Source organism: Carettochelys insculpta, chromosome 22 (assembly GCF_033958435.1).
Source record: "Carettochelys insculpta isolate YL-2023 chromosome 22, ASM3395843v1, whole genome shotgun sequence".
Taxonomy (NCBI): domain Eukaryota; kingdom Metazoa; phylum Chordata; order Testudines; family Carettochelyidae; genus Carettochelys; species Carettochelys insculpta.
Window position 1 is genome coordinate 15747352 of NC_134158.1, and position 12491 is coordinate 15759842.

Below are 12491 nucleotides of genomic sequence, written 5' to 3' on the forward strand. Positions count from 1 at the left end.
AATCTCACGGTGGAATGTTGGTGCAGCACTGCAAGGTTGCGAATTCCCCTGTGTGGTGTGATACAAGAGGGGTGGAAGCTTCCTAAAGCGGCCAGGTGGTGCGCTGGTGCCTGGACCATGGCCCCCCTACTTGCTCCACCACTCCCCGCCAAAGACCCACCTTGATGTCACCCCAGGCCCTACTCCTGGTCCGCCTCTTCCCCCAGACCCCACCTTGAATCTCCTTGTTGCCCCCTCGCTCGCCCTCACAGCCAGTACAAGTGGAGCCTGAGGCCCTCTTGTGGCACCCCACTGGGACGTGTCCAGAGCCAGCCCTGCTTTGGGCGCTGCTGCCGAAGAGACACGGCCACGCGGGGGAAGGTGGGACTGGCTTGGCCACATGCGGGCGGTGAGCAGGGCCCTCGGCAGGTCAGGCAGGGAGCCGCCGCTTCGAGCCAGTGCGAGCAGGGGGCTGAGCCGGGCGCTCCCGTCTCCACCAGGCGCTGAGGTGCTGCCCTCGTGACCGGGACGTGCTGTGCACCAGGGCTGCCTGCACCCCGGGTGTCACCGTCCCTGCAGCCGGCTGGGCTGGATCCACCGCCAGGGACAGGGCCTGAGGGGTCCCAGCCTGTCACAGCAGAGGGGCCACCGCAGGCTTTGGGGGTGCACTGGAGGAGGGTGGGGTGAGAAAAGGGGCGGGGCCCTGAGGGGGAGGAAGTCTGACACAAGGGGCGGAGCCTATGATAGGTGAAGGTGGGGGGAAAGGGCGTGGCTCTACGGGGTAGGGGAGGGGCGGGGCCTGTGGCAGGAGATGAGGGGGCAGGGACGTGGCAGTGGAGGGGGCGTGGCCTGTACTGAAGGGAAGGGGAGTGGCTCTCCAGGCAAGGGGCGGGGCTTGTGACTGAAGACGAGGTAGGGGCGGGGCTTCTGGCAGAGGGGGAGGGGAGGGGAGGGGAGGGGCGGGGCTTGCCTAGCGCTTCGTCACCAAGTGCCGGGGCGGGGTGGACTCCGATTGGCTCTCGGCGCCCACACCCACCTCCCTCCCTCTCTCCCTCCGTCCCGAGCTCTCGCGAGCTGGTCGCGCGTCCATCCAGCTCTCGCGAGAACCCGGCGGCGGCCGAGCTGCGTCTGCGCCGCGACGGGGACCGCCGCGTCTCGGGAGTGATGGGAGCGGGGAGGTGAGACTGGAAACGGCCCCGGGGACACCCCCTCCCCCCGCGGGATACCCCCGCGTCACAGCTACGTCACGGGACCCCCTGGCTTCTCGTCACCGCCCCCATCACGCCCTCCCCCGGAGGCTCCCTCCCAACAGCCCCTCGGGGCCCCGCCCTGCCCCGGGCCCCCCGGCTCCCAAAACGGGGCCCTGCCGGTATCGCGGGGCGGCCCTGGGGCGGGGGTCCCGTCCGGGGGAGGCGAGAGAGCCAGTGTGCGCCGGAGGGGGAACGGGGGGGGGGTGGGTGCCCGGCTGCAGGGGGAGGGGTGGGTGCCCGGCTGCAGGCGGGAGGGGGTCCCGGCTGCAGGCGGGAGGGGAGGGGAGGGGCGGGGCGGGTGCCCGGCTGAAGCGGGCGGGCGGGCCGGGGAGGGGCGGGTGCCCTGGCTGCGGGGGTCCCGGCTGCCGGGGGCAGGTGGGTCAGACTGTGTCGCTGGCTGGAGTGTAGCTCTGCAGGGTGGGGAGGGTGAGTCATTGTCAGGGTCTCCCCATCTCTGTCTCTCCTGGCAGATGCCCCGTCACTGCTCTGCTGCTGGCTGCTGCACCCGGGACACCCGTGAGACCCGCAATCGAGGCATCTCCTTCCATCGGTAAGAAGTGCCCTGCCCCTGCTCCATCCCCACAGTCTCCTTCCATCCAGTCACCCCTTGGTCTGTTCCCTGTGGGGAAGGTGCAGCGGGACACCCAGGCACGCTGGACAGCAGTACCTTTAACCCCCAGCCTTTCCCTGCGCAGCTTCCTGCCTCGGGGAATGTGTTGTTATCGTTAAAGTTGGTTGCTTCAAAACCACAGCCCAGACCTAATGTTATCAAGGAATCGTTGAGGAGTTAAGAAGAATCTTCCCTTCTAGGCAGGTTATTCCAGAAATGCCCATAGGGAGTGTCTTGCCTCTTCCTCTGCAGCATCTGGGTTCTGCTGGAGGCGGGGTGTCAGGCTACCTGGGCTTTTGGTCCCATAACAGAAGAACTCGGAGCCACCAGGTGAAATTACTGGGCAAAACTAACAAAAGGAAGTTTTTGACGCAGTGCACAGTCAGCCTGTGGAACTCACCAGAGGATGTTGTGAAGACCGGGACTTTAACAAGGAAAGAACTAGATGCATTTCCTGGAGGTTAGCTCCATAAATGGTGAAGGTGGTGTAGGAATGGTGGCCCTCGCCTGTTTGTCAGTGCCTGGAAGTGGATGCCAGGAGAGGGATTGCTTTGGTTGATTACCTGCTCTGTTCACTTCCTCTGTGGCATCAGGTATTGGCCTATGTCAGAAGACAGGAGACTGGGTTAGATGGACTTTGGTCTGACCCAGTATGGCCGTTCGTATGTTTGGTGTGATCCATTTAGCTTGGTCCTCCACCCCAGCTGGTGGAGATCATTTGGCGGCCGAGTTGCTTTTAGGACATTGGCAGCTCTGGGTTGAAAGTTACTGGCAGGAAAAAGGGGGTCCTTGCATCTGACTTGCTTCCCGTGGAGTCCCTCCTCGTTGAAGTGACCCCATGGCTATCCCGGGAGCCAAATGCTCCCATTTGTATCCCCACAGCCTGCCCAAGAAAGACAACCCGCGGCGCAGTGTGTGGCTGGAGAACTGTCGACGCAAGGACCCGAGCGGGCAGGGCCCCTGGAACCCTGCGTCCGATTACATCTACTTCTGCTCCAAGCACTTTGAGAAGAGCTGCTTCGAGATGGTGGGAATCAGGTGGGTGCAGGAGTCTGAGACAACCTCCACGGTTGTCCAGTTCTGGGCCTTGGTTGGGTGGTGCTAGACATGCTGAGCCCAGCTAGCCTGGAGCTGAGTTTCTCACCAGGTATCCATGAACTGGCCCATGGGTACTGAGAGATTTTGCTGGGGACAGGGGGGCAGCGCACGAAGCTTCGTCTTCCCCGGGGCCTGAAGTAAGAAGCTGCTTACAGCAGCTTGGGGCTGCTCAGTGCTTGAGGGTTGCAGGTGGGCACTGCCCCTGGTGTGAGCATGTCTGTTTTCAGAGTGATCTCCCCTCCTCCTGCTCCCTTTCTCCCAGAGCTGGAACACATCACACCAGCTGTTCATGGCATTCCAGCTCCGGGAGGGAGGAAGGGGAACAGAGCACCAATCAGGCGATTCAGGTGCTCCAAAAGTGCTGGAGGGGAGCAGGTAAGTGTGGGGCTCCAGTGCATGAGAGGCATATGGGGCTACAGGTGGCACCCAGGGGTGGTGGGCTGCTGTAGCCCGCTGAGGTGAAGAACCACCACCTGCATGGCTGCACAGGAGAGGTGGGACCACCACCGGGCTAGTTAGCAGAGCGCCCACAGCTAGCTGGCTTGATTTTTGCCAGTGGTGCACATTCCCATGTGCCCTGGTGCGCACACAGACGTATCCGCACCTGAATGGCGAAGCTTAGAGGGCACATTGGTCACAACGGCCCCGTCTGGCCTTGGAATCTAGGTGGGCCCAACCCGCTTGGAGGTCTGGGGCCTGCAGCCCTGCGTGTTCGTGTAACTCAAGTGACTTCCCTTTGCAGTAACTGGCGGATCAGCCTGTAAAATCGCCCCAAAGAACAAATATGTGGGTCTGTTTGAATGTCAGACCTGAGTGGCTGAGGGATCAGCTCCCACATCCACGGATGTTTATTTGTTCCCATAACATAAAGACGAGGGATTAAGGGGCAGCAGGTCGAAACCTAACAAAAGGAAGTAAAAGCAGGAGATAAATTCATGGCCAGGATGGGTCGGAGCGTTGGCCCTCCCCTCTGTTTGTCAGAGGCTGGAATTGGATGCCAGGAGAGGGCTCACTCAATGACTCCTTGTTCCGTTCACTCTCTCTGAGCCATGGGTCATTGGCCACTGTTGGAAGACAGGATCCTGGGCTAGATGGACCTTTGCTCTGACCCACTCTGGCTGTTATGTGTAGGGCTGGATCCTGCAGGCGCATCCCAAATGTAGCTCATGCCCTGCTTGGCGGCCTTTGGGGGTGATTGTCCACTGGAACAGGCTCCTGTGGGGCAGAGCCGCCCGTCTCGGACAGTTGTGCGTCTGTTAGGCGTTGTAACGAAGTGCATGTCCCTGGGCTCACGGTGAATACGAGGGATGCTGAGGCCCAGGCAAGGTGAAGGCCAAGGTCTAGTGCTCCCTTCCAGCCTTAAAACGTGATGAACGTGGAGCCCCCAGGGCTGGCTGCAGGGACGCAGTTGTGGGACTGGGGCCTTTTAAACTGCTGAATAAAACACGTCCTGGTTCAGAGACTAAGGGAGCGAGTGGGTACAACAACCTGGCTGGAGCAGGGGAACATTTTGACCACAAGCTAAGCCCTGATCTGTACTTCCCGTTTAGATCAGCGTAGCTACGTGGTGAAGAATTCACCCTCTGGGCACTGTAATTAAGCCAACCCCCACCCCAGTGTAAGCGTGGCTGGGAGAACTGAGGAACTCTGTCTGGGAGATGGAAAACCTCCATCCATGGGAGAACCTCTGCTGCTGACGTAGGAAGCGTCTGCGCTCTGGTGCTTCGGAGTTACAGTGCTGCTCTGCAGCCCGTGGTGTAGACAGGGCGCAGGACAGTGGCCCAGCCAGTGCCTCAGCCTTTGCCAGTGGAGCAAAGAACCATTTAAAATGAGACCCCCCGTGACGGGAGCGGAGCAGTGCTCCCATCTGAGAGTCCCAGTGCTGGGTGAGCTCCCTGCCAGGGTGAAGGGGTTCTCCCCCACGCTGGCTGGGCCAGGGCGGCTCATGCCTGCTGTTGTCTCTCCGCAGCGGCTACCACCGGCTGAAGGAGGGGGCTGTCCCCACCGTCTTCGAGTCCTTTTCCAAGGTGCGCCGGGCGGCGAAGGTGAGGTCTCCTGGGCAGAAGCGGGAGGACGCCAAGGCTGCTAGGGCCTGGAGGAGGTGGCGGTGAGTGCCTGCCATGTCTGCGGTGTGCCCGGCTGGGTTAGGTTTAATGGAGACAGCCAGGGAGCAGGGGGCTGGGCAGGCCAGGCTGTGGCTCGTGGGCTCAGTCGTAGCCGGGGCAGTGGGAGAGGGCCAGGAGCTGTGGCTGGCTGTGCTGGGCTTTTGTGTCTTGGAGGCCAGATCTGTGGGGCAGGGAGTGGGCTCAGCAGCTGAGCTGGGTGGCAGTGGGGCAGCTCTCGGTGTTGTCTCCTGGGCTAGATTGACAAGCCGGGGTTGGGAGGACCCAGAGCTGCCCTTGTGGTTGAGCCCAGGCTAGGAGGGGGGATCGGCAGGGTCCAGTGTCCCCTCTAAATGCTTCCATGCCCAGATGGAATAAATGTCGTTGCACGGAGGCGTGTGCAGATCTGCACCACTGACAGAACACAGGGGGCTGGCTGGGGGCTCTTAGCTGCCAGGGTGTAGGCGAGAGGGACTGGGGTGCTCCAGCTTCGGATTAGGGGGTTGGCCGTCTCTGGGGTCCTGCTCTGCTGGCCCCCTGCTGTGCACTGCAGTTTGGGCTCTGAGCCCTTTGCCTCTGTGTCTGTCCCGGCAGGCGAGATCCAAGCCAAAGGGAGCAGGACGCTCCGGCCAACGGGGATGTGTCGTGCTTCCCGGAGGAGGCGGAGTCTGAGCCGGCCACGCCTGCGGCTGCCCCCGCCACCGAGCACCGCAGCCTGCCGGGGCCCCTCCCCCAGGGGGCGGAGCTAGAGGACCAGCACGATGTTATCCTGGCCAGCTTGTCGGACATCCTCCTGCAGCACCCGGCCGTGGCCACGGGGCAAGAGGCGGCTACTGCCACGCCAGCGCTCCCAGAAACTGCCGCCCCCGCCCTGCTGGAGACAGTGGGCCCCTCGGAGGCCGAGGCCCCCGCCCCAGACCCGCCCCGCCCTGTCTCCCCCTCCTTCTACATGCTGCGTCTCCCGCCCCCGGCCGGCGCCTACATCCAGAGCGAGCACAGCTACCAGGTGGGCAGCGCCCTGCTGTGGAAGCGGCGGGCGGAGGCGGCGCTGGAGGCCCTGGACCGGGTCCAGCGGCAGCTGCAGGCCTGCAAGCGGCGGGAGCAGCGGCTGCGCCTGCGCATCTGCGAGCTGCAGCGGGAGCGGCGGGCGGCCCCCGACATGCGGCGCCAGATCAAGGAGCACCTCCAGGTCTTCGAGCTGCAGCTGCTGCGGGAGCTGGAGTGAGCCGGGGCGGGGGTAGGGGCGGGCGGGGGCTTTGCTCCAGCTGGGCGCCCGCCCACCCACAAATGGCAGAGGGTCCGGACTGCAGGTCCAAACCTGGGCACGCCACTTCCCTCCTCCCCCTCTGCGCTGCGGTGCTTTTGGGGCTTGTAAATAAAGGACTGTTTTATAAGGGGCGATTGGTCCCTGTGTAAGCACAACCTGTGGTCCATGTGTGGCTGCTCGGCAGCTGCAGGGTAACCCCAGGGTGGGCACTGCCCCTGGTGTGTGCCCATTCCCTGTGGGAGCTGTGGGGCCAGTCGTAGGGTGGGCGCTGCCGCTGGTGTGTGTGTCTATTGCAGGGACGGGAGCTGTAGGTTTGTCCCAGGGCATGCGCTGCCCCCGGTGTGAGGTCACCATGAGCTGTAGGGCCACCGGCCCCACGCTCCATGCCTGTGCCTCTTCCCTGGCTCGCTTCGAACTGGGACTCCCGCCCCTGAGTTTCCCCGTCTCCCAGCAGGGCTGCCAGCTGGAGAGCCCTGCATCAGAGCTGCGGGCAGGCACCTGCCAGCCCGGCTCTCTGCGTGGCCTTGGCGCAGTGGCCCTTCCCCCTCCAGTCTGGCATCGCCGGCAGTGGCTGTTTTAGGATGAAGCAGAATCCAGCACGTCGGGGCTGTGCCACGTGGCGTCCCCGTCCTGCCTGCAGCATTAGCTGAGCGGTGGTGTGGTGGGCGTTTGGGGGTGAGTCCACCTGCTTGTCCCCCTCATCAGCCTGTCTCCTGTCCTCTGGCAGACTGAGTGCCAGAGCTGCTGCCAGCTGCACTGCCTGCGAGACGAGCCCGGGCTGTGAAGCAGCAATAATGCAGCAAAGCAGAACCAGAGTGGGATATGGGGTGGGGGGGTTGTTGATCCCACCTGGTGTCTGTCACCAGAGCGAATGCAGCAGCACTGGGTTACACCAGCTGCGGATCAGGGCTGGTCCCCACCTGCCCTCCCTTTTTTCAGTCATCCTGGAGAGGTATTACCTGGGCTTTAGTAGTAGTAGCATCCTTCAGTCTACACCGACTATGGATTGCGCCCTTCGTAGTTCCATTTGGGATCATCGTTTGCAGCGTCGGCTGTGACTGTGAAGGCCCACACGAGAGTGACAGTCCTTGCTGCATCTGTTGCATGTGTAGTGGGTGTCTGGCAGGTCCTTACTGTGCTTTCTGTGCGCTCGCGTCTCCTCTGCTAGCTGTGTGATCCTCACCTCGCCCTTCTGAAGGCCCTTGTGTAGTTGCTGCCTCTATCTGCTGTAATCGTCTGCCAGCTCCTCCCAGCTGTCCGGCTCGATGTCTACCCCCGACGTCCCTCTTGCAAACATCTTTGTAGCGCAACTGGGGCCGTCCGGGAGGTCGTTTGCCAGAGGCTAGCTCGCCATACGGGATGTCTTTTGGGATCCTTCCATCATTCATCCTGTGGACGTGGCCAAGCCAGCGGAGCTGCTGCTGCCCGAGGAGGGTGTGCATGGTTGGGATTCCAGCTTGCTCAAGGACGGCGGTGTTGGACACTCTGTCCTTCCACGATATCCCAAGGATGCGCCTGAGGCAGCGCAAGTGGAAGATGTTCAGCCTTTTTTACCTGTGCTTAAGGAACAATGAATTCAGCCCTAGATGGATGTGTTCTGTGCATTCCTCTGTTGCTCACCTGGGGCCCAGTGAATGCAGCAACGGTGCCATGGCTGATGGGGCTCCGTGGCACGGGGGTGGCCTAGGCAGGGAGGCTCTGGGGAGGGGACCCTGCTGGATTCTGCCCTGCAAGCCACCAGCTGCTTGTACTCTAAGTGCCCTGGATGGACCCCGCTGCGTGGCCCATCTATGATGCTCCAGCAGCAGAGATGGAGGAAGGAGAAGACCAGGAGGAAGGCCTGGGACTGGCCAAGGTGTTCAGCTCTCTGGCACCACAAGGGGACAGCTTTCCAAAGGCAGAATCGCCATTCCTGTTTTCAGAGGGGTTCGGTGCAGCGAAGGGGAGCTCTGACCCACCCCCTGGCCATAGATGGGGGGATGAGATCCTGGTTTCCCTGCAGGCTGGAGGGATCTAAGCATCCTCCTAGTTCCTCCCAAACATGCGTCAATCACCGAGCAAGACTGGCGTCTTCACCAGGCGATCCAGCCCCATGGACCCCCATGGAGTGGGGCCCATTCACCCTGGCAGGAGTCCATGGGGCAGGCCCCCAGTGGAGGGACACTCGGCCGCACCTCCTTTTAGGTCATTACTCAGCTGCCCAGGGCCAGGAGCTGGCGGGGGGAAGCCGGCAGACTGAGAGCGAGGCTGGTAGAACAGAGAACGGGGACCTGCCCCAGGCTCTTTCTCTCACATAGCCCTTGCTCGAGGGGCAGGAGTGTTACATGGTGCTGCACAGATGCCAGGTGAGTCTGGGGCTCTGCCCCAGTGAGCTCTCAGTCCCCATGCACCAGGCAGGCATGTGGGGAAGGGGAGCATCATCCCCCTTGCAGAGAGCAGAATGAGGCAGGGGGAGATGGAGGGACTAGGCAGGGAGGGGCCCCCCAACCCAGCTCAGCACTTTCTGCCAGCACGGAGACCCAGCTCACGGTGCCTGGCCTCAGAGTTCCCTCCCTTTTATACTGAATAAAATCACTTGTGTGTATTAATAACCCAGGTAAAGGGTTAGGCCGGGGGCGGGGGGAGCAGGTGTTCACGTCTTGCCATGTGAGAACACAAGCTGGCTCTGCGTAAAGCCATACGCCCAGTGAGGTGGAGCTGCCTGGGATCCCGGGCCCATTGGGGTCACACGCTTGGGAGCTGGGGCAAGTCCGGTTGCCTGGACCTTCCCAGAGCTGAGCTGATCTTGTTGCTCTGCTGCAGGCTGTGGCCAGTGTCCCTTGCAAGCTGTGCGTTTCTATTGGTGGTGCTCATCTGCACATAAAACTTATTCCACACATGCATGCAAAAGATGGGGGAGCCCTGGCAGTTACCCTGACACTGCCAATGCTGGAGGTGGCTGGAGGGCTTGGTTCTGCAGGACAGGGTGGTGGGGTGCCCTGGAGGGCAGGTAAGTGGGCTCAGTGATATTCCAACCTCTTGGGTCCATGGGGCAGCTGGCCCAGTGCTGGGGGTAGCGGCCATCCCTGGGCATCACTGAGCCCCTTCTGGAGCTTTAATGGCACAGACCCATTCAGCCTGGGCTTTCTGCTGAGATCCGGCTGCCTGCCAAATGTACGGGGAGCCCAGGGCTGGGCTGGCAGGGGATGCAGGTTTGGAGTGAGGGGCACCGGCAGAGCCAGGTCTGGGGGGACCCTGGGCCTGGCCGTGTCCCGGTCCCCATGTCCCCGGAGGCACCGTACTTGTGTCAGGGCAGTAGCTCCATCTCTGGTCCTCGTCGTAGCTCGCCGTGGTGGCGCACCAGGGCTGGGAGCTGTGGCTCCGTTCCGCGGTGCAGGTGCGGCAGACGCGGCCCCCGGTACACGAAGGGGAAGAAGCAGGGCTGGCCGTTGGTGTTCCCGCTGTAGGCTGGGAGGGGCACAGACAGGGACCATGGGGGTCGATGCCCTGAGTGCAGTGCAAAGGGGTACAGACCCCATTCCCCCCACCCTGGGCAGAACCTGGAGTGGGGAAAGGGAAAGCCCCGCCCACCAGAGATGGGAACTCTGCAAGGGTCTGACCATAGACAGACAGACGGGAGTGTATGGGGACAGACAGACAGCTGGGTATGTGTGTATTGGGTTGGACAGGGGTGTATGGGGACGGATGGAGATGTATGGGGCTGGACAGACAGGAACATGGGAGCGTGTGGGACAGACAGCTGCAGTGCATGGGGCTAGACAGATGGATGGGAGTGTATGGGGCTAGACAGACAGACAGATGGGCATGTAGAGGGGCAGACAATGGGGGGTGCATGGGGTAGACAGCCAGCCAGCCAGACAGGCGTGTAGGAGTGTGCACGGGGCTGGACAAACAGGATATAAAATCACGAGAGCTACGGAGAGAGGGCCGAAAGAAAATTCACGTACTTGTTCCCAGCACGCAAGAACTAGGGGTCACCCAATCAAATGAATGTGCAGCAGGTTTAAAACCAACCAGAGGAAATTTTTCTTCACACACTGCACAACAGGCCTGGGGACGACCTCGCCAGAGATCACACAGCCCAAGACTTTAACAGGGCTCAGAAAAGAGTGTGGTAAGTTCCGGGAGGTTGGGTCCCTCAGTGGCTGTCAGCCAGGGCAGGAGGACCGGTGGCCGTCGCCGCTGTGTGTCAGAGGCTGGCCATGGATGGCACGAGAGGGATCATTTGGTGATTCCCTGTTCTGCTCACTCCCCCGGGGCACCCGGCATTGGCCTCTGTGGGCAGACGGGGCACTGGGCTAGATGGCCTTTTGGTCTGACCCCGTCTGGCCGTTCTTGTGGGAGGGGTGCCTGGGGACGGACAGCTGGGGGTTGTGGAGGGCTGGCCACACAGACAGAGAGGGTTGCATGGGGCTAGACAGACAGAGGGGTCTGGACAGACTGGGTGGCTCTGCCCTGCCGAGCTCCAGCAGTGCTGCTGGGGTGATCCCTGTACGGATGGTAAGCGGGTGCCTGGACATGGGCCAGACCCGCCAGGCTGAGGCACGTGGGATCACATGTGGGGCTTGTAATACCCACCTGTACTGCCCTGCGCTGCCCGCCCCCCCATCATCCCTTTTCGACCCCAGCTTGCCCCTCCACCCCACGGCCGCCCCCAGCTCCATCCCACACCCTCGCTGCCCTCTAGCCTGGCTGTCCATCCCCTGCCCTGGCTGACTCCCTCCACACCCTGTCCCTGTCTGCCTCAGGGCGCTCACCCTCCAAGAAACAGTCTTTTGGCTTTGTCGTGGGCATAGCTGGCTGTGGTCGCACACCAGGGCCAGTGGCTGTCCACAAACGTGCAGGCCATGTAGAGCTTGTTCTTGTAGATGAAGGGGAAGATGCAGGGGACCGGGGCCGCACCTGGCCGTGAACACGGGGCAGAGATCAGAGACGGGGCAATGGCCTAGCAGGGAGAGTCCTGGCTGGGGGTAAGGATGCCTGGGTCTGTCGCTGGCTTCGGGAGGGGACAGACGTTTACTGGTCAGAGCTGGTGGGCTGGGAGCCAGGACTCCCGCTCGCTGGCCTCTGACCTGCACACGGCCGCTCTGCACCACACCAGCATGACCCAGTGCCACACAGTAGCTGCCACACCACAGCCCCTGGCCACAAGGTTAAACAACAACGTTGCTCCACAACACAACACGCAACTCCACAACACTGTTACGCAACATGCCACACAGCTACACAGTGACGCACTCTTCTGGCCGGCACAGCGACACAGTGCTGAAGAGCCACATGATGTACTGAAGATGTACAACACTGATGTACAACACAGGCTCTGCTCCACAATACTACGCACTGCTCCACAACACAACATACTGCTCCACAGTGTGCAGGCCACAAACACGCGCAACTGCACACTGCTCCACAACCGATGCCACAATGCTCTCCTCCACAACACACCACACTGCTCCTTAACATGCACTCTACTACACAATAGCCTCCACAACACACAATGCCCTGCTCAACAACACAGCACACTGCTCCATAACATGCACTCTTCTACACAACACAAGATGCACTCTACTATACAACGCACCACACTGCTCCTGACCAGGCACCCTACAACACAACAGCCTGATTCGCAACCTTCTACTCCACCACACACAAACTACCGTACAACACACTGCTCCATGATATGCACTTGACTACGCAACGCAACAACCAGTTCTGCAACACAATAAAACACTGCTCCACAACACACACTGTACTACACACCAACACACGCTAACAAGCTATGCATTGACACGCTGACCCAGACAGCGGCTGCGTTCTTCGCCTGGGTCCCCTCTCTGGGCAGCATAAGGGCCATAGTTGTGGGTAAAGCCATTGTCCTATCCCCACTGCTCCATCCCCAGAGCCCCAGCCCCTTATATACACCTCCGTTGGGGGGTCCTTCCCTTACCCATCCACCGCACCACCCTGCCACACCCACAGCAAATCAGGAACCTTCCCTTTCCTGAAACCTGAGCGCCCCCCCCCCCACACACACACTCCCCAGCCATGATTGTCTCATTGTCCCTCAGGAGCTCACCCTCCCCCAAAACCCAGAGCCCCAGATCTGGAGAAAAGGATCCCAAATCAATGGGAATTAAGTGCTTAAATATTTGCATGGCTCGAGAGAAGGGAGAGATTCAATCCCT

At 61.4% G+C, this 12491-nt stretch overlaps 1 protein-coding gene and 1 pseudogene across 1 annotated transcript; one reads left to right on the plus strand and one right to left on the minus strand.

Annotated features, from left to right (window-relative positions):
* Positions 1-1048: 1048 nt before the first annotated feature.
* On the plus strand, positions 1049-6457 carry THAP7 (THAP domain containing 7). The gene is made up of 5 exons (XM_075017815.1): positions 1049-1157; positions 1700-1779; positions 2722-2877; positions 4907-5044; positions 5634-6457. The coding sequence occupies exons 2-5, from the start codon at positions 1700-1702 to the stop codon at positions 6262-6264; spliced, it is 1005 nt and encodes a 334-aa protein (XP_074873916.1). The 5' UTR covers positions 1049-1157; the 3' UTR covers positions 6265-6457.
* Positions 6458-8424: 1967 nt separating this feature from the next.
* Positions 8425-12257, minus strand: LOC142025281 (matrix metalloproteinase-9-like; annotated as a pseudogene).
* Positions 12258-12491: the final 234 nt, after the last annotated feature.